The sequence below is a fragment of the Lonchura striata genome, chromosome 9 (assembly GCF_050655825.1).
Source record: "Lonchura striata isolate lonStrDom1 chromosome 9, ASM5065582v1, whole genome shotgun sequence".
Taxonomy (NCBI): Eukaryota; Metazoa; Chordata; class Aves; order Passeriformes; family Estrildidae; genus Lonchura; species Lonchura striata.
This window is the reverse complement of record NC_140711.1, coordinates 31466991-31490087: the sequence shown is the minus strand read 5'-3', so window position 1 is coordinate 31490087 and position 23097 is coordinate 31466991. Positions and strand designations below refer to the sequence as shown.

The following is a 23097-nucleotide window of genomic DNA, read 5'->3' as shown; positions in this document are numbered from 1 at the left end:
CATCAAAATACAAAATTTGAAAGGTATCAGCACTTTACATCCTCCTGAAACAACCAAAACTGAGTTGCCTGATATTCCTATCATTTTCCACAGGAAAATATGTCATTTCACCTTTCTGCACAGCCTGGACTTTGCATGACTCAGGAGATGAGTAGTGAAGAAAACACCTTCCCAAAGTACACAGAAGGGAGTGCCTTCCATTGTGATACCACAGTTCCTAGAAACATCCTGCTCTAGAGGACAGGCTGATACAATATTCAAAGACTGGTTCCACCCCAGTTACCAGAGCCTCCAAGATGAAGCATTTATTCCAGGACTAGAATTGTGGCTAATGTTTGACAATGGGTCACTCCTCCCAGATAGATGGCCAGAACTGGAAAATATGGGTGGGAATGGAAGAGCCTCTTTCAGAGCAGCTGAGTGTGTAAGCCACTCAGTTTTTTCCTGGGGAAAATACTTGACTCAATCTAAGTGCTGCTTTCCAGCTCAGCTTGGATGCCACTTGCCTGCTGAAAATAATGTGTAGCTTAATCCCTCACATAAAAGCTGGCAATAGTTTTAAAACTCCATGTATAAATGAGTATAGTTGAACAGAGAGGTCTGGCTAGACTTCAGTGGCACTGGCAATGTTAGTGAGCAGAGGAAGGGAAAATGCAGGAGTGTTGTGAACACCTGGCAATAACCTGATGGAAGCAGCAGCCTTTGAACCACTTGCTGTGAATCAGGATGGCAGGGTGCTGGATGCAATGCAACTTAAAATTTTTCCTCTTTACTGCAAGCCAGGATTCACAACTGCAAAAAAAGCCATATTCTAGCCAGATAGAGAAGGGGAAGAGATACAACTAAGATTTATATTCCCACTACAGCAAACATTTTCCCTGTGCCTCTTACCAAGCCACTGTAAGTGGGAGCAAAATTGTAGATGTTCTCTACCAAATGGGAATGTCGTGAAAGCCTATTTAATGTATCAGATGACATATGGAGAGTTTTCAGGTTCTGAATCTTTGCCACAGAATCAATAACTGTCTGTTGGAAGCCATGAAAACTGCTTACAGTGGCCCAACTGACATCCTATTGAATACCACACATAGGCTGTGCTCTCAGGACTTTTTTTCTCTGCCTGATCTTCAATTGCATAATAGCTTCCTTCTTGAGAAGAAAAGTTAAATTTATGATCATGTGCCTTTCAAAATGCTATCCTTGGGGGCCATACGTATGTTGCCGTTACAGAGACAGGACCAGAGGCTCCTCTCTCCTTCAGGGACCAACCAACAAACCAGTGGCAACGCCTTGGACATTGTCTACTCTGTGCAGAGGAACAGCAGGGTCAGACATGTCAACGCCCAGACACGGCACTGCCAGCTCCCAGTGCCTGGCAAAGACAGCTGCTCTGGCTGAGCAGTGGGGGCTGCAAAGGTCCATGCTTTCCAAACGGTATCAAACAGCATCTATTGCTCTAGCAAAAACACTAAGGGGAATCATGATGGCACATGAAAAACAAAAATAGCACAACTTTCAGAAACTGTCTGGTAAATCATCAGCTGCAGGCTCCTGTGCCAACAGCATGGAACACACTGTGATTCATGGGGATCTTCCTGTCCACCAGGAACAACCACTGTCATTGTCCAGGTTGTTCTGCTAGATCTGTGCTTCATACCAAGAACCTATTGACTTCGTGTTGCATTATATGCCAACTTGAGAAGCCACTCAAAAATTTGTCTTAATAAATACCTGAATAAAACCTTTTACAAAGTAAACTAGTGTCATTTCCTCAGAAATCAGTCTGCTCAGCACTACAGTTACTGGAATTCCTAGGACTGGTCCTCACAAAAAAATCATCCTCTGGTCTTCCTAATATATTAAAGAATGCACATGATTGGTAGTAGTGACAATAATTTCTTGCCATCCTTTATTGAATAAGCTTAAGTATATACGATATGAAAAAATTTCCTATGAAAGTAGAAAAATGTGAGAGTTATTGTAAAACATGGCACATGCCATAATTTCAAAATACAATCTATGGAAAATACTGTCAGGTTTTGATTCATCTTCATCATATAACTTAATATGTGGTGAAGAAGGCTATTAAATATTAGAGCATTTCTTATTCAGACTTTCCTGCAGTCTTCCATCATGTAGAGCATGAATTCACAAAATAAGTATAAAATCAACCTTTTAATCCCAAAACCAGAGAAAAAACACATGCTCTGAGGCACAGTTCAACTACCTAACATCAATAAATAAGTATTTCTCATCTTCCTGCAACCCAAGAACTTTCTTAGGTTTGTGGATATGTATCTTTATTGGTCTAAAATGGCTCATCTTTGTATTAGCTTGTTTCTCTACTGTTTCAATTACAGAACTGTCTCATGACATGTAAAAACTTGGACTATGAATATGTTATTCATATCACCTGACTCATTATGCCTTTTTATGTAGGCCCTTGCAAAATAAGTGTTTTCTAGTATGAAGAAAGAACATGTGTTTTAAAAATGATGATCCAGAACTAAGTCAGGTATGTATCCATGACCTGAGCCCAGATTATGGAGTGTATCAGCACTGTAGTAAAATATTAACAGATTTGGTGGGTTGTCATAGTTAAATGAGAGGCTGTCCTGAACGTAACTTCACTTACAGATGTTCAGAAAATTGACATCACAGCTATAAGGACATATAAAAAACCAGCATAGTGCATTTTTGACTGACTGCAGGAACACTGAGAGGAGCATTCTACAGGCTCAATTCCTATAACAGCACAACAGAAACTGGATTTTGCAAAGTACACGGAGAAGCTTCTTTTTTATAAATCAGTTCTGAGAACATCTGAGAGATTTTATTTTATCTTCAATTGCGTTTGCAATACCTTTAAAGAAGCATGTGCACAGGAGGCTGTGCCAAGTGCCTGGGAAGTACTCTCATCCCCCTGGCTGTGCTCTGCACCCTTGCTAACATTTTGTTGTTTTTCCCTGGAGGAAAAGTGGTGGAAGACAGAACATACATTACAGATGAAGTTTGGTGCTTTGGAGGGATCTTGGGATCAGGTGTATTGGTAAGTGTCTAAATTCAAACATTTCTACCTTCCCCCCACACACATGACTTGCATTGTTGAATTTTCTCAGGACTGCAAATTCCTCTTTGATAAACAAATAAGTTATGAGCCATCCAAATGTTTGGCAATAAGTAACTTAACCTAATGATAAGGGAAAAAAAAACCCATAGAATTTTTATATTTAAAAGAAGATGTAACTTGAATTAATCCCAATTCAAACTATATTTCGATCATTCATAGATGATCTTCCCTGCTTTGGTATTTTTGGGCCTTCAGAATAATGATTGCTGTGGATGCTGTGGTAATCGGAGCTGTGGAAAGAGGTTTGCGGTAAGTGAAAGGAAACATGGCAAAAAAAGTAAAAACTAAATTGTTACCAATATATGTATTTTCCTCTCACAGTCATTGTAAGTCTAGATAGAGGCTGTCTTGAGTGTAGGACAAATAGCCCTGCCATTTGTTTGAGTGCTGGGAAGTAGCAATAGCAGGCTGTAAAAATTGTATTATGTCTCTGATGTTTTACCACAGGTACCACAACAGTATAGCCTTATTGGTTTTTGCTGTCACAAGATACTCATAGTTACTATCACAATTAAAATTTATTGCTGAAACATCTACTCTTTGTTTTGCAGAGTACAACAGTCCTCTTGTTAGCCATTTTTTTTGGCAGCTTTTAAAATCACACTGGGCAGTTAAGACACTACATTCCCAACTCACTGTGGGCCCACAAAATGAACTGTATCTCATTAGATACAGAGGAAATTTCAGAAAGAAATAGACCTTGGGAGATCACCTAATCCAACCTCCTACTTTAAGCAGTGTGAGTGAGGCTCCACTGAACTTATACCTCACTTTCATACCAGAAAAGTTTCCAAAGAATAGTTTCAGACAGTAGTAAATATCTCAAGCATTTTAATTTAAAAATTAAATCAGAAAAATTATTTCTATCTTTTTTGAAATTAAGTCTCTGGATCAAGTAGATCATTACAGTTTTAAAATAAAGGAACAGATTTTCTACTGGGAAAAAAAAAGAGAGAGAAATACAAATAAGAAAAGATTCATACCTATGAGGCTGACAAAGAGCTTTCCCTAAATTCTCTCTGATGCTGTCTTCATGCAATACCAACAAAACAGGTTGAACTTTGAGAAGGAGGAAACGGAGCCATCTATTTGTCCCTACAATACTGCGTGATCCATTTTCTGCAAGCAGTGAAGAGAAGCTAGTTGAGTTTTGCAGAGCACATACCACTCCATGAGCACCAAGCCCTGCAGTGCTGCTGTGTGGGAGCCAGCCTGCAGGTGTGGGGTGCTGCCTGCAAACCAGCCTGCCTTCTCTGCTGTCAGCATGTCAGAGTGCAGCTGGCTGGGAATAGCAACACAGCCAAGAGTACCAAGTACACTGTACTACAAGTCCTATGGGCCTTATCACCCATCAGCATGTCTGAGAACCAAGTTCGGTATTTTAGCTGAAATCCATTCTTAAAATGTCTACTACAAAAGCATAATTTTTAAGTTAGCCCTGACAGATATGTCAACATAAAAATGCATGCTAGGACGCAAGACAAGAGTCTTGTGATGAGGTCTGAACAAAAAATCACATTGTACTTGACGATATTAGAAGTAATTTCCCAGCCAAATGATTCTGTGGCATGAAAGTATTGTGTTTTTTTCTTCACCTTATCACTTTATTAAAATAAAGGGCACAACCTTAACCTACAAACTGTTATGGCTACAAGCATTTCAGATTTCAAGCAGGCGTTAGTTCTTGCATTATGTACTTACATATTAGTATATATGGAAAACTCTGTAATAGAAAACCAGAAAAATAAAGACATACTTTCCCATCCATTTCAATTGTACTACTAGAGCTTAACACTGATAAGTGAGGGGAGCTTACCTGTGAGGAGATAAAATATACGAATATGAAATCTAAAGGGCGACTTGGGAAGGAAGACTATAATTATTTAGTCCAAATGTAACCAAGATACCAAAGCTAACTTGTAAAGGATACTGAAGATTTTTTTAATACCTTAAGTGATCCAAGACTGGTCTTGCTTGAAGTCTCCTGAGAAGGATGTCTGGCCTTAGGGGAGCAGGAGGCCCCAAAGGGGAGCAGTGCCATCTGCTGCCAACCACTGCCTTCTCCTCTTCAGGCAGACAGGGCCAATACTGCTAAAGCTTTAAAATACCAATACAAGTATGCATTACACATTTACTATGCAATGAAGACTAATAGACTTCAGCTGTTCAGGTGTTGACTATTTGACTATTAACAGCTGAATGTAGGGAAAGTTTCAGGGAACAGCTGAATTTAGGGAACCAAAATAACATTATTTTTCTCTTCATCAGATGTTTTCTTCTATAATATTTGCTGCCATTGGAGTACTGGGAGCTGGATACTGCTTTATTTTGTCAGCAGTAGCTCTAAACAAAGGCCCTAAATGTAAAACTGGAGAAAACTGGAGCTACCCTTTCAAGGCTGGGTAAGACAAGGCAATCAGAAAAAAAAGATATACATGTTTTAAGTTTGTGAGATGATTCAAATTCCAAACCCATTGTATAAAAATGGGAATGATACTGTTGGTCTAAATTATACAAGGTCTTAGAAGTGCTTGCAGCACACAGCAAGACTTCATAAGGTTCAAGAGCACGGATGTAAGGAATAGTGAGTACAACAAAAACTACTGACTTTCAAAGGGGCCAATAAAGAGAAATGCACAGCCTCTTCCTGGGATAATAAGCAACATACAGGGATAAATTCCACTTCAATGAATAGCAATGACACACTCAGCTCAGGACACCTCTCAGACTCCTGAAGGAATTGGCTGATGTAATTGCTAAGCCACTCTCCATATTTGAAAAGTCCTGGCAGTCAGGTGGAGCCCTAGGCATCTGGAAAATAGGAAACAATACATACATCTTTAAAAACCATTGACCTGTCAGTCTCACCTCTGTGCCTGGGAAGATCACAGAGCATTTCCTCCTGGAAGGTCTGATGATGCACATGGAGGACAGGGAAGTGATTTGGGTCAACCAAAATGCTTTACCAAGGGCAAGCCCTGCCTGACCAGCCCAGGGGCCTCCTATGATGGGGCAAATCCATCAGTGGTAATGGAAGGACTGCAGAAGCCATTTAAATGGACACAATCCCCCACAATATCCTGCTCTCTATATTGGAGAGAGATGGATTTGATGGGTGAACTCTTAGATGGAGAAGAAAGTGTTTGGATGGTTGCATCCAGAGGGTGGTGGTCAGTGGCTCAGGATCTTTGGACATCAGTGACAAGAGGCATCCCTAGGAATCCCTGCTGGGGAATTCCTGCTGTGTTATTTCATATTTTCGTTAATGACACAGATGGAGGAGGCAACCAAGATGACCAGAGGGATGGAACACCTCTTCTATGAGGAAAGGCTGTGAGAATTGGGATTCTTCAGCCTAGAGAAGAGAAGCTTCAGGGTGACCTGATTGTGGTTTTCTAGTACCTGATGGGAGCCTACAAGAAAGATGAAGAGGGATTTTTTATAAGAGCATGGAATGACAGGACAAGATAATGGCTTTAAACTAAGAGTAGGTTTAGATAAATTATTAGGAAAAAATTCTTCCCTATGAGGGTGGTGAGGCAGTGGCACAGGCTGCCCAGAGAAGTTGTGGATGACCCATCCCTGGAAGCGTTTGAGGCCAGGTTGGACAGAACGTGGAACAACCTAGGACGATGGAAGGGGTCCCTGACCATGGCAGGGGGACTGGAATGAGATGATCTTTTAGGCCCCTTCCAACCCAAACCATTCTATGATTACATTGAGATTTAATGGTATTCAAATAATTCCTACTTATAATGTAATATATATAATATTAATAAATATAATCTATATATATATTTATTTTTGCTGTGGCATTTGGAAACTGCTTGCTCCTTATGCTCTGCAACTCAAACGTATTCACTGTCATGTATATTTATCACTTAACCCCAGCTATCCCACTGCTCAGACTGAAGTCAAGACAAGTTCAACAAACAACAGGGCACAATGAGCTACTGAGAGCAGGTGTGATCAGAGCAGAATAACAAGGGCTGCAGTAAACTCCTCATTACCTCAGAACTTTTAATGTAGTCTGCCTCAGTCAGGAGTGACCTGGTGGCATTTCTTACATAATATACAAAAAAAATTACTTCAGGTTGAAAAGAAAAAAAAAAAAAAAAAGAAAGAAAACAAGATGTGTACAGGCAGAGGATTATTTGTTCATGGGCCAGTGAGGGCCAGAAACCAACTCCCTTGGTCTCATTCTGAGTCTTTGGAAATATGCTCTGTTGCAAACATAGTTTTGGTTTCAGTCCAGAAATCACTTGACAAGAACACAAACAAGTCAGCACTAAGAATATGCAGATGAAATATAGCCAGTGGTCAAGCAGTTTACAATTAAGATACGAAGGTAAAAATTATGGAAGTTATTACCTTTACTTTAGATGAGGGATCTAGAAGAGCAAAAACTGTTATTTTCAGCTCAGTAGGCAAGAGGTGACTTGCACAATTTCATTATTCGTTTTGATAATTCAGTTGTTTTGATTACAATGTACTCCCTTGTTCTCAACTGTACTTTGAGATACTGGATTACATGTCCTGATCATAGTCCCCCACTTACCCCCCCATACAAAAAATGCTGCAATCAAATAAAAGCAGCAAAAATGCCCTGACGAAACACTGGAACAGAAAAAACCCACTTGGCACATGCTTGGCTAAGATGTTTTCTTCCCAAAACACTAAAAATGGTTCAATTGTATCAAACACATACTTGTCTCCAATTGCTCCCTTCTGATGTCTTGTTTTTTCCAAATCGCTTCCTTCAGCTTATCTAGAAACTAAATTGAAGTCCATTTCTAGATAAGTAGCACCAGTGTGACAATGGAAATTCACCGAAGTGAACAGAACCTCCTCCATGTCACAGCAGTGACAGCCTCTCAGCGGTGAGAGGCTCCTTTGTGAGTTGATACAGTCTTCTTCCTAACTATTTTATTCTCATGTAGGGATTACCTTGCTGACCACACATTGTGGGAAAGGTGTACATCACCTGATAATATTGTCCCGTGGCACCTGACGCTCTTCTCCTTGCTGCTGGTCATGAGTGGGATCCAGGCAGTGCTCTGCGGCATTCAGGCGGTGAACGGCCTCTTTGGAACCATCTGCGGGGACTGCAGATGCTGCGGCTGTTGTGGGGTGAGCAGCTGACGGCTCTCCTTTGTCATTTTGTGTACTGATGGCTTACGTACACACCTCTAGCTGGCAGTCAGAAAAACTAAACTGGCCTTCCTCCAGCTTCATGATCATGCTTTCTAACATACTGCCAAAACCATACACCATTGCCATTAGGAAATAATACAAGTCTTTGAAAAGCACAGCAATAGCAGCCAGGAAATTACCTCCATGTTTTTATTCTTTCAGGGAGATGGAACTGTCTAACAAACAGGAATATTGCAGACAACTCTCCTCATCCTGGGAGAATCCCTTCTGCAGCTGCTCCACAAAGCAGCCCTCAGATGCACTGGATCCAGCTAAGAAGATGAGAATGGAGGGCTCCTCCTCCCACAAGTGTTATGAAGCCCTGACTCCCTTTCCAGCCTTCTTTAAATCCCTCATCATGGAATAAAATAAGTGAACTACAACTCCCACATTCATATTTATTTTTGTAAAACAGCTTCCATTTAGAAAGAGGGTATTCTCAGGCAAAATACAAATTTAGGTTACAATTTTTATTCAGGTCAGTTAGGTAGCTTGTAAATCCTCAAAGCTTCCTATCTATATATGAGCACAAATGCTGTTTATTGATTTTTTTGTAGAAGTTCAATTTAGCTGTATTTGGCACAGTGCTATGAAAGAAAGATGAACAACAGAGAGCTAGCTCAAAGGCAAAAATACCTTTTAGAAAGAACTTTTTAAACTTTAAAAGAAAAAGCTACTTCCTAAAGGAATCAAGGAGAATATAGGAGGGATTGGAGACATTTGAGGGATTCAAATAAACTAATATGCTTCTTTAAAAAAAATTCTGAATCAAATTTTCACAAACCAGTTTGCCAGGCTGGATGTCTCAACACTTCTCAATGTTAGCTATATCTGTTCCCTAAAATTTTCCTCCTGAAATAATGATTCCATGGCCTGTGCTTTCAGAAAATGTATTTAATGTACTGTGTATTTACACTAGGAGATATCTGAAGAATCTAGAAGTACTTGAAAGCACTGGAAGCTTTGAGCAATATGCAGAAATGTTAAACAGTTTGATATAGGCACTGAGAATTATGTTGTACAAATTGATAAATTGCAAGAAGAAACCCTCTTCAGAAGCAGCTGTCTGTCCCACCTGTTCTGCTGCATTGCCCAGGAACTTGAGAGCACCCTTTGTTTCAACACACACTGTGCAATTATCTCCCATCTATTCTTTCATCTATGGTGAGCAGCTGTCCTGCACCTCATCTCACATTTGCCCTGTTTGATTTTTATGAAACCTTTGGGAACAAGGAATGTTTCTCATCAGTGCTCAATAAAGCGATGGGTAGCTGCATAGCATACAGCTTTGATATATCAAAAAACAGAGTACATAAATCTTTGTGGCAGATGGGATAAGAAAAAACAGGCAGCAAGCTATGACACCTAAAACCACATTCAATGAGCTACTGCTTCTAAGAGACACCCAGCTAACTGATGGCTAATATAATATATATAACTAATCTATAATATTAGTTAAATATATTATAATTATTAGTTATATAGTTATATTATAATATATCAGCTAATATATAACTGATACTGACACAAGGCATGCACATTTCGTCTTGTGATCCATTGTGCATTCACACCTTGGCCTTCAGGTGTATTGAAAAAGGGTAAATGAGCCAGAACCAGCTGCCCAGCTGAACTCACACTTTGGAGTGCCAACAATGATGTTACAAAATCTATTCAGTTAAAGCTAACACCTGAGGCTCTCGCCTAGCACTTAATTTCAAGTGAATCACACATCTGCAGTATCAATTCTGTAGTAACTGGAGATTGTTCTGTGTTTTTACTCAGCAAAGCATACAATAAAATGAAGGAGAGGGATTAATCCTAGAACCTCATAATAGAGAATGATGTAAAAAGCCAGTGTTAATTCTTGAAAAGAAGGCACAGATAAAGAGAGCAGTGCTAGGAAGTGACAGAATGACGATGGTAAGAAAGAAGCCACAAAGAGATAACTGAAAGTGTTAACAGATCTCAGGAACCCTGACCAACTTAAAGACCACACCGTGCTATAGTGTGTACAAATATGAACATACAATAATACAGAAGTAGAAATAATAGTAGCCAAAAGAAAGAACATTAGTGTTCTTTGTAAAATCTCAGGAATACCCATGCTGGCTGAAGCTTCATTATTCACCCATTAAAATTGTCCGCTGGCTGAGCAGGGTGCTGAGAGCATGGCAACTTCAACATTGCATGACACTGTTTTAGCTGAGAGCTATCATAAAAGGATACATATTGGTTATCTAACAACTCAGATTACAACATGTGCAGTATGAGCATATGATTCTGAGCCCATGCACTTCAGCAAGGCAAAGTTGGTTAAGTCCCTGCACAGCAGAAGTATATACAGTTAGTTCTCTTTTTTGATTGTCTTCAATGAATAGACTGCAGATTGATGATACAAATGACACAGGACAGTGTCACCTTTTGAGGAATGATGAATCAACTGGCGACTTTGCAAAAGGTTAATCTCTAAAGAAGGGAAGTAACATATACAATGTTGAAAAAATATTTGTTCAGCCCAGAACAAGGGATGTTTTCTCACATCATTCCAGTCTTGAATGTTCATCACCTGTCTCCAGTTCAACTTTAGCTCCCTCTTCATGGATTGTACATCACTCATAGTATAACCAGCTGCAAGGCAAACAATGTCAAACCCTGGAGCCATTCCAGCTGTCAGAGGGTGGGAAGGCTGGCTTCTTCCACTACACTGACATCGGTGGGGTCTTTGCCTCCATATTCTAATTCAAATGTATATTGAATTGAATATACATATTGAATATGTATAGACATATGAATAATTGACTATGCAATATAAAATTGAATATTTTAATACAAAATGTATACCTTTTTCACAAAATAATATGTCCTCACCTTTATTCTAAGCAGTTTTTTACAGTTCCCTGGGAAGCCCATACTAAAATCCTCAAACCCACCACCTCCCCTAAAGAAATTATTTTAAAAAAACAATATACATCCAAAATCTTTCAAGTTCATTTGTATTTTTTCATGTAAAATATCAAAGAAATAATTAAAAAAAAAAAAAACAAAACAGAATCAAACCCAGGATATAACAGTTTGATCTGATTGCCTCTAGTACAATCTATTACAAGGTACTAAAAATTAAAAATAAATGTTCACACAAGTCATATAAAAAATGAAAAAAGTAAATAGATAAAGAACTAACATGTACATGGATGTATGTATTAGAAAACAAGTTTATTTGGACAACCACCCACATCTTTCTGTAACTAAAATAGAGATTTAAATCCTTCCCTTCCCCTAAACAGTATTTGTTGACAAAAAGTCAAACCCAATCCCTCCCCAGATTACATTCTAACAGTATTACCAGAATACAAACTGTAATTAACCATGTCCCATTACTTCTGTATCACCAAGACTTACATATGCCCCCTCAGGGATAGTCACAGCAAAATTGTCCAGCTGGCACATTGGTTGTATTTATACTACAAATAGACAGTGTACAATTTAGTGCAGTAAATGCTCAAAACCTGAAATAGTACAGTGAAACACTGTCAACAATAAATTTATTTTCATATTACATATACTTTGAATACTGAAAAGTTCTGCCATAAGCCTGTTTAAAGCCAGAAACTTTTTTTAAAGGTAACTTTGAAAAATAGATTTTATTGTCATTGCACTTCATCGGATACATTATCTCCATAACAAAAATTAAAAGCTGACAGTGTAAAGAATCACTTTAAATTTAACCAAGATTTGTTTCATGACTGAGTAAAGATCTAACCTATGATTCTGGCAGCTGTTTCAGCCTGAAGTGCTACCCCACACACTACCTTCCTGTTTCAGAGCTGCTGCTGGTTTACTATGGAAGTAACACAGAAACACAATTTATGATTGCTTTATCCTTTTAAGGTCTTTGCACCAAGACACTCAACCACCAGAAACACAAATAAAAAAGGAATTGAGCTTGCAGCTTCACAATTCTGATAAATGCCAGCTGTGATTTCACTAGAAAATTGCATTAGTTTTCCCCATACCAAAACAGCCTTTGGCTGACAACAATGCACGTGGCTGGGCAGGAATCAGCACTAGCTCTCTCACAGAGCTGCGAGCCAACCTGCCCGGAATATCTTCTGTTACGACAAACGTACGCGTTCAATGGTGCAGAGTTGTTAGCCAATGTACAAACTGCACTCTCTAAACACAACCTGTGGATAGGCACTCCCACCTGGATCACACCAGCACCCAGGTACACAGGTGCTGTGGCTCATTCCAGCACCAATTGCTGTCAGCTCCTTATGCCAAATGAACAGTGATGGTGACGTGGCCTTGAAAGTTGGCCAGAAAATCTCTAATTCTTTACCAACATCAGTCATGGTACTAAAGGACAAAGCCTTAGGACCATCTATTTTTCTTTTAGGCTGACAACCCGAAGAAATTCTTAAAAGAAAGAGATTAAAACTAATTACAGTAATATTGGTCAGCCCTGCCCGGTCCCCTGTTTATTGAAAAGAAGTTTATGCTATCTGAACAGTTAGCAAAACTAGCAAGAATAAAAAAAATACCCAACTAATAACGCCTCAAAAGAATAAAAGAAACACAATGCCCATTCAGCAATTAAATTCTGTGCAGACACAACTCTGCTGTTATATCTCTTTTTCTATTAATAAAAAAAAACCCCAAAAACATTTTTAAAAAGCTACTTTTTACTATGTCATCAAGCGTCACAACTGTAGGTCTTTGCATAATATCTCTTTGTTCAAAATTTCAGTGTGTGTGCTTTTTATTTTCCATCCTGTGACACCACGTACACTTAGAAGTTCATCACAGACATGGTAATTTCCTTTACTGAGTGCTTCTCTTCTGTTTTTCATTGAACACCGGAGATTCATTTGCTATGTATCCCTGTCTGCAGTCATCCTTTCCAGCAAGGATCTACATTTATTACCTCATCATTCATCTTCCAAATCTACTCTGTATTCCCACCACTTCATCACTGACCTTTTCACCTACCTTCACCCAACCAGATGGAAAAAAAAGTCTTTAAGGGTCAATATTCTGATGCATCAGTAAGGTCTTGCTAAGTGTTATCAGACCTGGCAAACACACATTTACACTTAGTGCTACATCTCTTCTTCTCTTTACACAGCCTGGATTAAGCTTATAGAAAAGTTATAATGCCTTTCATAAAATGACCTATTCTTCAATACAAAATGCTTAAATCCATTAATTATAAATAAGATAATTTCAAAACATTTAAGAATATTCGGGACTTCATTTGCATTTCAGGGGAACTGCAGGCTTAATGTCTTGATGTCTTCTCAGTCCCAAACCTCTGATAAGGAAGTTTTGTAGGATATATAACAGATAAAAACACACAGCACATGCCTCATGTCCTGTGCACCAGTTATGGTAAGTGAAAGACATAAAAACTAAGCAGCTTTACCAGGTGAGTCCCAATGCTGCTTTAGCAGTGCCCTGAAAAAGTTCCTGGTTCTTTTTCATGTATAGAACTACATGTAGTTTTACATTGTCAGTTAAAAACATCACTGAAAACAGTATGAGGAAGATTTTTCTCCCTCTATGTATGACATTAACAAGTTGTGCCACATTTTCCAGAACTGATTTTAAAAGAATATTTTTGCACTTAAGATACTTGCCATAGATTTTATACATTAAAAAAATTGTTTGTTCATGTGTTAAGTTAAAAAACTGTAGTGCTTAATATAATAAACTAAAAAAAACTAAGAAGTTTTTAAAAATGCTTGTTTATAATACATTTCTTTGTTTCTAAAAGGCAACAGTCAGTACCAGCCTGGTTTATTTTGTAACAATATTGTAGTGTAAAAATGTTGCTAAATAATTCTGGTACTTTGAGACTAGAAGTAATTATTTTCTGAAAACTATACAGTAATTTACTGAAAAAAATAAACTGCTATAGTATTGTTTGTGCCTTCACAAATATATAATGGGAATTGTTATGCTTGATATGGATCATATTTGAACTGTATTCTATACAGAACAGTTAGTCACTAAGAACTAAAAAAGCTTTTTAAGGCTTAAGTAAGTTGATTTAAAAAAAGCTTCTGATACTATTGTCATAAACATAATAATAAAACTACTCTCATGCCCTGATGCTTTGCACTTTTTTTCAACCAAGTGACCTTTCCTGATTCACAAAGGGTCTCTGATGTCAATCAGTACCCAGGACATCAGTCAGGGATATGCAAAAACATCAGCCACTTTCTGTCCTAAAACTGAAGCATTTCTGCCTGGTTTGAAAACGTAAAAAAGTACACAGATGTGTAAAGTGGTGTGGGTTTTTTTTAAGAAATATATATCCATGTATGTATTTTTTTTATATATATATATACACATATATATATATATATATATAATGTATTTCATACTTAAATTAGTATCAATCAAATTCAGATAGATATTGAACTGACCATAAAGATGATGTAACAAAAGTCAATAAGGCAGTATGTTGTATCTCTTGAGGATATTCAGATATTCTATGCCTACCTCAAGAGGAAAAAGAAATCAGAATTGCACTGTAGGCCCAACAAGCATTGCTTGATTACAGCCAGGTAAGGAAGGGCTCATTTTTGTTAAGCACTGACTCCACGTCGTTGAGAATAGGGATCAAGTCTTCTGACTCTAGAGTCCCAAGATCAACGTTTGTCCCTGGAAGACAGTCGAGGAAATCAGGGAAACGTGTTTGTTGTGGATTTATGTTCATTGTTGTCTGTGCTATAGTTTCTCCTAGGAAAAGTAAAGAAGAACTTTTGAAGTACCAAAGTCTTATTGTGGGTAATTTAAAACAACAGAATTGACATAAAAATTTATTCCCCCTTTCTCACAGGCACTTGTGAGCACTCCTACTCAACACAAATGCTATCTCAAAACTGCATTTAGGTACAGAGTACATATTCTCCTAAGAATACATTTCACATCCTTGCTTTGATCTCAAAAGCACAAAAGATCCTTTCCAGCATTGCCCAAAGCATCCAGCTCTAGTCTTCCACTTGGGAAGCATGACAATTTCAAGTTTGTTTCCTGGTGTGCCCAGAAAGCAGCAAAGGACCCTCAGGTACATCTCCATCCTGATCCCTGTACCAGGGGTAATGCTGTCTGTAGGAAATAACTGAAAAAAGTGCTTTACAGCAATTTCGTTCTGTAATATTACTATTTCCCCCCCCCCCCCCCATAAATTAATAAGAACAAGCATGAAAACCTTTCATAGATAAATCTTTCATTCTCTGCATAATACTGAATTTCTAATGACTTGAAAAGGAAGTTTAGGTGAGGAAGTGCTGAGAATATCACTCTCTGAAAAAAACCCTTGATTTTCTAGTAAATTATTTCAGTATTTCAAACATCATGAGGACACTAACATAAAATAAATATCTATCAAAAAGTAAGCTAGCTAAATACATTCTGTTTGAAGGCAAATGCAACTTTGCCAATGTAAGAGACTTAAAAGCAAGACTGATTTCTCAGAGTTAGGAAATGTATTGATTTTTACATGTAACCCATAGCAAGCTTTTTAGTCCCCCTACCATAGACAATAGTATGAAAAAGAAATTAAGGCTTGCATTTTCCAGGTTTTATTTATTCTGTTTAATATCAGTCTGATGTGAAAGGGCAGAATCTGGATCTAAGTTAAAGCTGAGAACCTTCTGGGCACTAAACACCCTCTAGGCATTTTCTCCCACAGTGTTGGTCTGTTCTCTTGATTAGGAAAGTTGGAGATTATCATTCAGTTATGCAATTATAAAACATTACTAGTCATAATATATGAACTATACTTTAAGCTAAATCCAAGTATTCTACCTGTATCCATCTCATCTACGTTGCTGAGGAAATCTTCAGGTGTCGTCGGTATACTGTAGCATCCTAATCCCAAGCCACTGTCTGTACTCTGCTCCCTGGAGTGGTAAGGCCCACTACAAATTGAAACATGAGAAAGACTCAATAAAGAGGCTCTGATAGACACAGTTCCTGACCACAGTGTTAGAAGAGAACACAGGAGGTTACATATCAGAAATAGATACTGAGTCATTAAGCCTCATCCTGTAACTGTTGGCCACTGGTCAGCCAACATCATATTTGGGTCACATCAGCCCAAAAAACAATTAATTTAAGTAAGGTCGCTCTTAAATTTTGAAATACACACATGCATATATAACTCTTCAGCTGAAATCAGTTCTGACAGCCTAAAAAGATGAATGTATTTATACTTAGGTAACTTACCTATTCTACCTAGTCTTCTACATACACTAACAATAGAATTTAAACCACCTGTTACAATTTATTGCTTTTGTTAAGATTCCTCCTTGAAGCATAAACTGAAAGAATTCAGGGCAGCCACTCAGCCATACCCCCTGTTTACAATAAGTAAAAAAAGAAGATGGTATAGGGACTATTGTAGAGAGATAGCTGCAACAGTCTAGAGAAGGCAACAGAAGCAATTGCCTAATGAAGAAGAATGAACTTACCTGTTCAAGAAAGGATCAGATCCGTTATTTGTAATAGGCCTCATGTCCTGTGTCATAGCAGGGGTGTTCACAGCTGTCTGAACTGGGACCATGTTTTCTGAGTCCATAGGAAGTTGTCTGCAAAGAGCAGCTTCCTGAAAAGACAAATAAATACATGGGAAGGGTTATTCCAACAGCTCAGAAATACCGTATTCTTGTAACAAGTGAACACATAACATATACACTGAAGGAAAGTAATTCTGAGTGATGTCACTGATTAGTGTTTACACTGATATGAAGAAAACTATGATGCAGACAGACAGTGTCTTTCATGCCCACCTGCGCTGGCTTAAAGCACCACAGAATCTAGCTGCCAGTTCTACCATATCTGGAAGCCAGGCTGTAATTCAGCTACCACAAGGTACTTAGCATGTTACAAGAAAACCACTGGAACCAAGACTGTGATTCAATAATTTTTAGAATGAACAGTCTGCCTAATAATAAGTAATTGCTTAATGACCGGTCTCATGTCTGCTATCTGCAGGATGACGAACAACTAATCAGAGCCAAAGGAAACTTATTTTACAACTCTTCCTGAAAATAAATTCTTCCAGCATTATCTCTGTGAAACACACATGACATCTAGTGGTACAGAGTTCAGTATAGATGTTGTCTTGACTCCAATTGGATGTTCCAAACAAAAATCCTAAGACCTTAAAATAATAAATCTCTGTCTATTTTTACCCTAATTAACTCAACCTACGTTTTTTTTTAAAGAAACAAGCAAAGTAAATATTTCATTTAAATCCCAGTAGAAAACTTCTCTCCACTGATTCAATCATTCAGTCTCCCCAGTACAGAAAGGACTAACAGGTTTTCAAGGCTAGAACATGATGTTTTACTATGTTTTCAATTATTTGTTTCATTGAGGAGGAAGGTCTGGTCTCTTTGTGAATAATGTTACACATGTTGGTGCCCATAAAAACAATGCTTCCTTTATAACAAAATTATCAATATATTCATTGATAAATTATAATTTACATTAGATGGTATCTGTATTTAGCAAGTGTTAAGAACAAACATTCTTGAGATTCTTAGTAGCTTATGTATAATAGATTTATGATTAAATTAGTCAAGTAACAATTTTAATGGTGATATTTCTACTTCAAATTTAATTAACTGGAATCTGAAAATGTACAAACCTTAGAGAAGGGGAAGGTGTCTACATGCAAATATATTTTTAAGCTGTCTACATGCAGATATTTTCAGTACTTTGTTTTTAAATATAAGAATGAGATTTAGACAGGCCTTCCAAAGCAAAAGATCTGTAAGCTGAAAAGCCTGCAGCACCATGAAATAAAACTCCCTCTATCAGTTACATTATCTACTTTCCTATCTCTTCTTTGTTGCAAAAACCACCATATTTATTATAGAGTTATTTGATTGACTCTCCCTTGGGGAATGGCTCACTTCCCATTATTTATTTCAACATATTGCCTGTTGCTTGCAGTATTAACTCCATGTGAACTTTTAAAATGTGGAACAACAGACTCTTGCACACTGGATTCAGATTTGGCTGGGGAAGCAGAGTACTGGCTCCACCATACCTGACATATGTTCTTCTGCTGTAGGTCATTAGTTCAGAAGTCACATTGCAATTTTAGTACTGCTACAGATGTCATATTCCTTTGCTCCTTTGACATTATTACAGCAATGGTAATGGAGAAAAGGATCAACTACACAATACCCAAAGCTTTATGATACCCTATTACATCTTGTTCTCCATTCTAAGCATGACTACAAGGTTTTTAAAAAGAATATTTGTAAATCTCCTTCCTTAGGATGAAAGTCTGGCAAAAAATGGCAGAGATGTCTCACAGCCCTGTGAGCAGCAATATCAGTCTCAGCCACATCAGTGAGCTCTCAGTCTTTGAGAGTAGGAAGGTGCCTCTACTTTGGCTGGCAGAGACCATCTCTGGCATTCAGCTAAGAAAGGGCCAAATGCCTTTAATGATCTGATTGGCACTATGACACACATAAACCCAAAGAAGACTTTCAAAATAAGTAACAAAATAAAACAAATTAAAAAACCCCATAGTATTCTGACATCACAAAGTCATGTAAAAATCTTCATGTGTCAAAAATGTCAAAACACTTTAAAGCTTCACAGCATTACAGTGAGATGAATGATTCATTGCCTCAGAATACAGTTCTGATGTAAACCCTTTTTTAGCAGTATGCCAGACAAGCACAGAAATTTCTTGTCACATTTCCTGGAACTCTTCTCAGCAGAACTGACCTGAGGTCCACCCTTAGTTGCCAAACTCTCATTTCCAGCTGGGGGAGATGAGAGAGAGAATTTTTATAGTGCATTTACGTTGCTGGTAGATGCAATTCCTCTTCTGCCGGTCCTCATACTTAGGGTGGAAAGCAAGAGACGTAGACATTGCCTGTGCCACCAGTAAAGCACACCCTCGGCCAGTCTGTGCTGTGGAAGGAGCACAGTGGGGCATTTTTCTCTTCAGGTTGTAGCAGGCCAGTAAAGGCCTATTCTGTGAGGACAAAACAGTGATAAATGTTCCTCTGCATGCTCCTCCACCTCTTCTTCAGCCTCTTCTAAGCCTCTGTAACCTGTGGACAACTTATGCAATAGCAGCCCTGGACCAGAAAGAAGCCTCTGAGAAGTGTTGCCTTTTTGGGACTATTTGTACCCTTCAAATGTATGCACACAGTGCATAACAACCCTGGTTCACACACAGGAGTGCTGGGGCACCTTTTCTGCAGGACTGTTCAGAGATTTCTGACTGACATTACCTCTACCAACTTCCATTTCCAATAAGCTTTTAAGTAGCAAGCAGATGCTCTCTTCTCCTTTGGAAATCTTGCAAAACCAAATTAGCATAAAAGAACATTAACTCCTTATAGAATGATAAAACTGAGTACAGAAACCTTTAAATAGATGCTATCATGCTGGTTTTCTGAAATGCTGCCCTTCTGGCATGTACTCAGTCTAGAGTTCTAGGGTTTTATCAACTACATGAAGAGGAGGAAAAAGAAGGAAAGAAATTCCCCAACCCAAGAGCTTCCAGAGCTATGACCTCTTCCTGGCTGGGCATGCTGCTCCACCCCAGCAGCTGCTGCCAGGAATGGCTGTGGGAAGCCAGCAGCTGCTACTGGGCTGAAAGGCTTGTGACCCTCCAAAGAATGCTCCCCCTCTCACTCAAATGCTCTGCACCTCCTCACAGCTGCTACAGCAGCATACACCCTTACTCAGCATTTTCCCCTTAGATAGGTTACACTAGAAAAGCAAAAACAGCAAGGGAGGGTCAGGACAGCAGTAACTGTACTTGGACACTGATGACCCAAGAGGATAATTGCACCCTCAGCTGCCAGGGTTCAGGATTCTGAGGTTACTGGAAGGAAGTTCCAACATTCTGTTAGGAAGAAGATTTTTCATCTTGCTTTCCTCCCTAAGAGTTACACCAGTTGTAAAAACTTCAGTAATGTGAAGTGATGCTGTACTGCTTCATGCAATGCAGAGCTTCCAAAAACACTACAAGGGCAGGGTGGTACTGGGCACAGTAAGTGGAAGTCTTGACAGAGTATGGCACAGCTGCAGTGTGTGAATGTATTGGTTTCAAAGGCAGCAAAGCAGCAAAAAACCCTCCCTTGTGTTAATGGTACAACTGTTTTGAAGCCTAATTTGCTTGATTTGAATCAAGAATAGAGCCAAAGAGTAAAAATAGCTAAACATGTTGCTGGCATGATGACAATCATGACTAAGCGCGTACTAAATACTTTCACTCTCCTCTCACATCCATCTCTGTCATGAGCTCCTGATGGGAAAAGAGAAGCCACACAAAAGACTTGAGACCATTGTCCATGTCAGAGACCACCACCTTAACCTTGTGGAAGTTTTTAAAGGTATTTAGAACTGGTAACTGCAGCATCTGCAAGGCCACAGTAATGGTATGTTTCTTGATAAAGTGGACTTCTTTCATGCTGTTTCTGAGAGAAACAGATTATCTTTTTTTTCCACTAAGGAATCTGATTAATACCCCATACAAACACAACACCACTTCAATTCAAGTCCACTGGTGGACTTGTCTGTAACAAATGAAATACAATTTTTAAAACTTTGTTTTCTTAAGGGAGCATAAAGGAAATCACATATCTATTTTGTACAGTATGAGTCATTATATAGAGCTGAAATGTAAGAAATAGAACAATAAGCAAAACATCCATAAATAACCAACTCTGAAAAGGCTTCAGATCAGAGGTATTAATGTAACATGTGAATATGATTTTATTTTAACTAAAAGGCAAATGGTGAAAATTAAGAGAGTACAGACTGTAGTCAAGAACAATTCCATGTGTTCTTCCTTTATCTTCAGTGAAGTATGAACATGGTCTCCTATGCAAACCAAGTTAAACTGCACCTGAATCAGTGTTAGATACCCTAGTTGCTTACAGACAGTCACAGAACAGAATTTGGCCCTTACATGACTATTAAGGAGGACTGGTAAGAAAGATGGCAGGTCTGTAACTTCTGACTGATGGCAATCCTATGTTCTGTTCAGTGCTAGTTTTGAGGAAAAAAAATGAAATTATCTGTTTACATTAGCTTTTTGGTTACCCTTCTGTAAACCCATAGTTAGTCTTGACATAAAGTAACAGAGCTACTAAGTGTACTTGTTAAAAATTTGGGTGCATTGAGCTAAAAACTCTTGAACAAACGAAAGTATCTTTGGTGTTACCTGTCGCAGTAACTCCTCCTGACGCATCCGAATTCGCTCCCTCTCCATCTGGATTCTCTGGAGCCTCAGCTTCTGCTGCTGCTGCTGCTGCTGCGTGGTCAGAGCGCTGGGCAGGGTCAGCAGCGCCGGGGGCTGCGGGGGGCGGCTCTGCTGCAGCAGGGCTGTGCTGGGGGGCAGCTGCGGCTGGGCATTCATCACTGCGGGAAAGACAGAGCTCATGGAGCTTGGGCAGAGCTGGATTTTCAGATTACACAGGGCACAGGACACATGCTGCTCACTCACAGGAATGCATTATTAGAATTACTGTATTTCAAGTGATTGAGAGAAACTACTCCATCTGGCAAGATCTGCATTAGCAATTGCTTAATAAATGATTTTTAATGTTCTGATTGTATCAAACAGGAATACTTACAATACAACAAGTATTTCTATTTACCCTGGTATGTTCAAATATTTACCTAATTAACTAGTAGAAAACATTTTTTAAAATTGAAAATTCCTAAATATGTGCACCTATAATAGATAATAAGCTAGTAAAAATATTTCAACTTAACATTTTCTTTATTGACAGATTTAAATCAATTATTATTATTACCAGAAGTAATTTCCAATTAACAACTGAATTTTCTTCTGTTAGGATATGACCCATCAGTCCTCCACCTTTGGTAGGAAATTCTCAAGGTTGCCAGGGGAAGAACATCGTAGATGGCAGGGTTAGAAATAGGACCTTTAATAAGCAAACCTGAGTTATACCCAGGCAAACCCCTTCACTTGCTGACAGAAGGCTGTTGCTGAGGAAGTTAATGCTGCCTAGATTGTTAATGTTTCTTAAATCAGCATAATCCTTTCTGTTTAAATTCAGAAACTATAAATCAGAGCAGAATTCTCTGTGAGATAGACATTTTTATTCATAGAACTGCTATGAAAGAAACTGTATGTCTGAGTAGCTCTCCGTGTGTCACTCTGGTGCCAACATGTCACAAAGCTAATAGAATGCCCTGTCATCTCAGACAGGAGGTATCTTACCAAGATAAATTAGCATAAAAGAACATTATAACTTACCAAGACAAATTTCTTCTGTTTATGGTGCTAAGAATAGCGTCCAGCATTGAAATCCTTCAGACAAGCCAGGAGTGAAACATAGTGAATTTTCGACATTTTAACTCTATGGTTTGTTCAGGACCCACGTTAAGATTTATTACTGAGGCAGATCAGGCCCAGCTGCATGGACCAGGTGAGAATTAATCCTGGGCTATCTCCAGGGCCAGTCTGGATCTAAGGGCAACTTTACTACCTGTAGGTGGTGCAAAGCCCACTCTAATAAATCCTTCTGGACCTTGTGAAAAGCATCCAGGCAGATCTAAACCATCTTTGCAACTTGCTTCCAGAAGCAGGTGTTCTGGAGAGTACTGCAGATTGATGCCAGTGTGCCATCCCATGGGAAGTTTAGACTGGATATTAGGAACAATTTCTTTGCCAAAAGGTTTGTCCAGCTCTGGCACAGGCTGATCAGGACAGTGATTCCTCCTTGAGGAAATTAAAAGCTGTGTGGTTGTAG

The 23097-nt window shown here is 38.7% G+C and overlaps 3 protein-coding genes across 6 annotated transcripts in view; 1 reads left to right on the top strand and 2 right to left on the bottom strand.

The window, feature by feature from the left end:
* The window catches only part of TM4SF1 (transmembrane 4 L six family member 1), a 34963-nt gene extending 26726 nt beyond the window's left edge, over positions 1-8237 (bottom strand). Inside the window, exons 1-2 of one of the 2 annotated variants that reach the window (XM_085588138.1) lie at positions 8115-8237; positions 5079-5227 (exon numbers count right to left, since the gene is read on the bottom strand). In XM_085588138.1, coding sequence (XP_085444264.1) covers positions 5079-5171 — 93 coding nt within the window. In that variant the 5' untranslated portion in view covers positions 5172-5227; positions 8115-8237. The other variant, XM_085588137.1, reaches the window with a different exon arrangement.
* TM4SF4 (transmembrane 4 L six family member 4) lies at positions 2338-8706 on the top strand. Its single transcript, XM_021544934.3, has 5 exons — positions 2338-3049; positions 3290-3379; positions 5399-5532; positions 8071-8260; positions 8486-8706. Exons 1-5 carry the CDS (start codon positions 2876-2878, stop codon positions 8501-8503), a joined length of 606 nt encoding a protein of 201 aa, XP_021400609.1. The 5' UTR covers positions 2338-2875; the 3' UTR covers positions 8504-8706.
* A 2801-nt stretch (positions 8707-11507) lies between these two features.
* Positions 11508-23097, bottom strand: part of WWTR1 (WW domain containing transcription regulator 1) — a 43786-nt gene continuing 32196 nt past the window's right edge. For 2 of the 3 annotated variants that reach the window (XM_021544926.3, XM_085588123.1), the window contains exons 3-6: positions 21540-21736; positions 16804-16937; positions 16139-16251; positions 11508-15067 (exon numbers count right to left, since the gene is read on the bottom strand). In XM_021544926.3, the coding sequence (XP_021400601.1) occupies positions 14883-15067; positions 16139-16251; positions 16804-16937; positions 21540-21736 (629 nt within the window). In that variant the 3' untranslated portion in view covers positions 11508-14882. The remainder of the gene's footprint in view (positions 15068-16138; positions 16252-16803; positions 16938-21539; positions 21737-23097) is intronic. The other variant, XM_077785778.2, reaches the window with a different exon arrangement.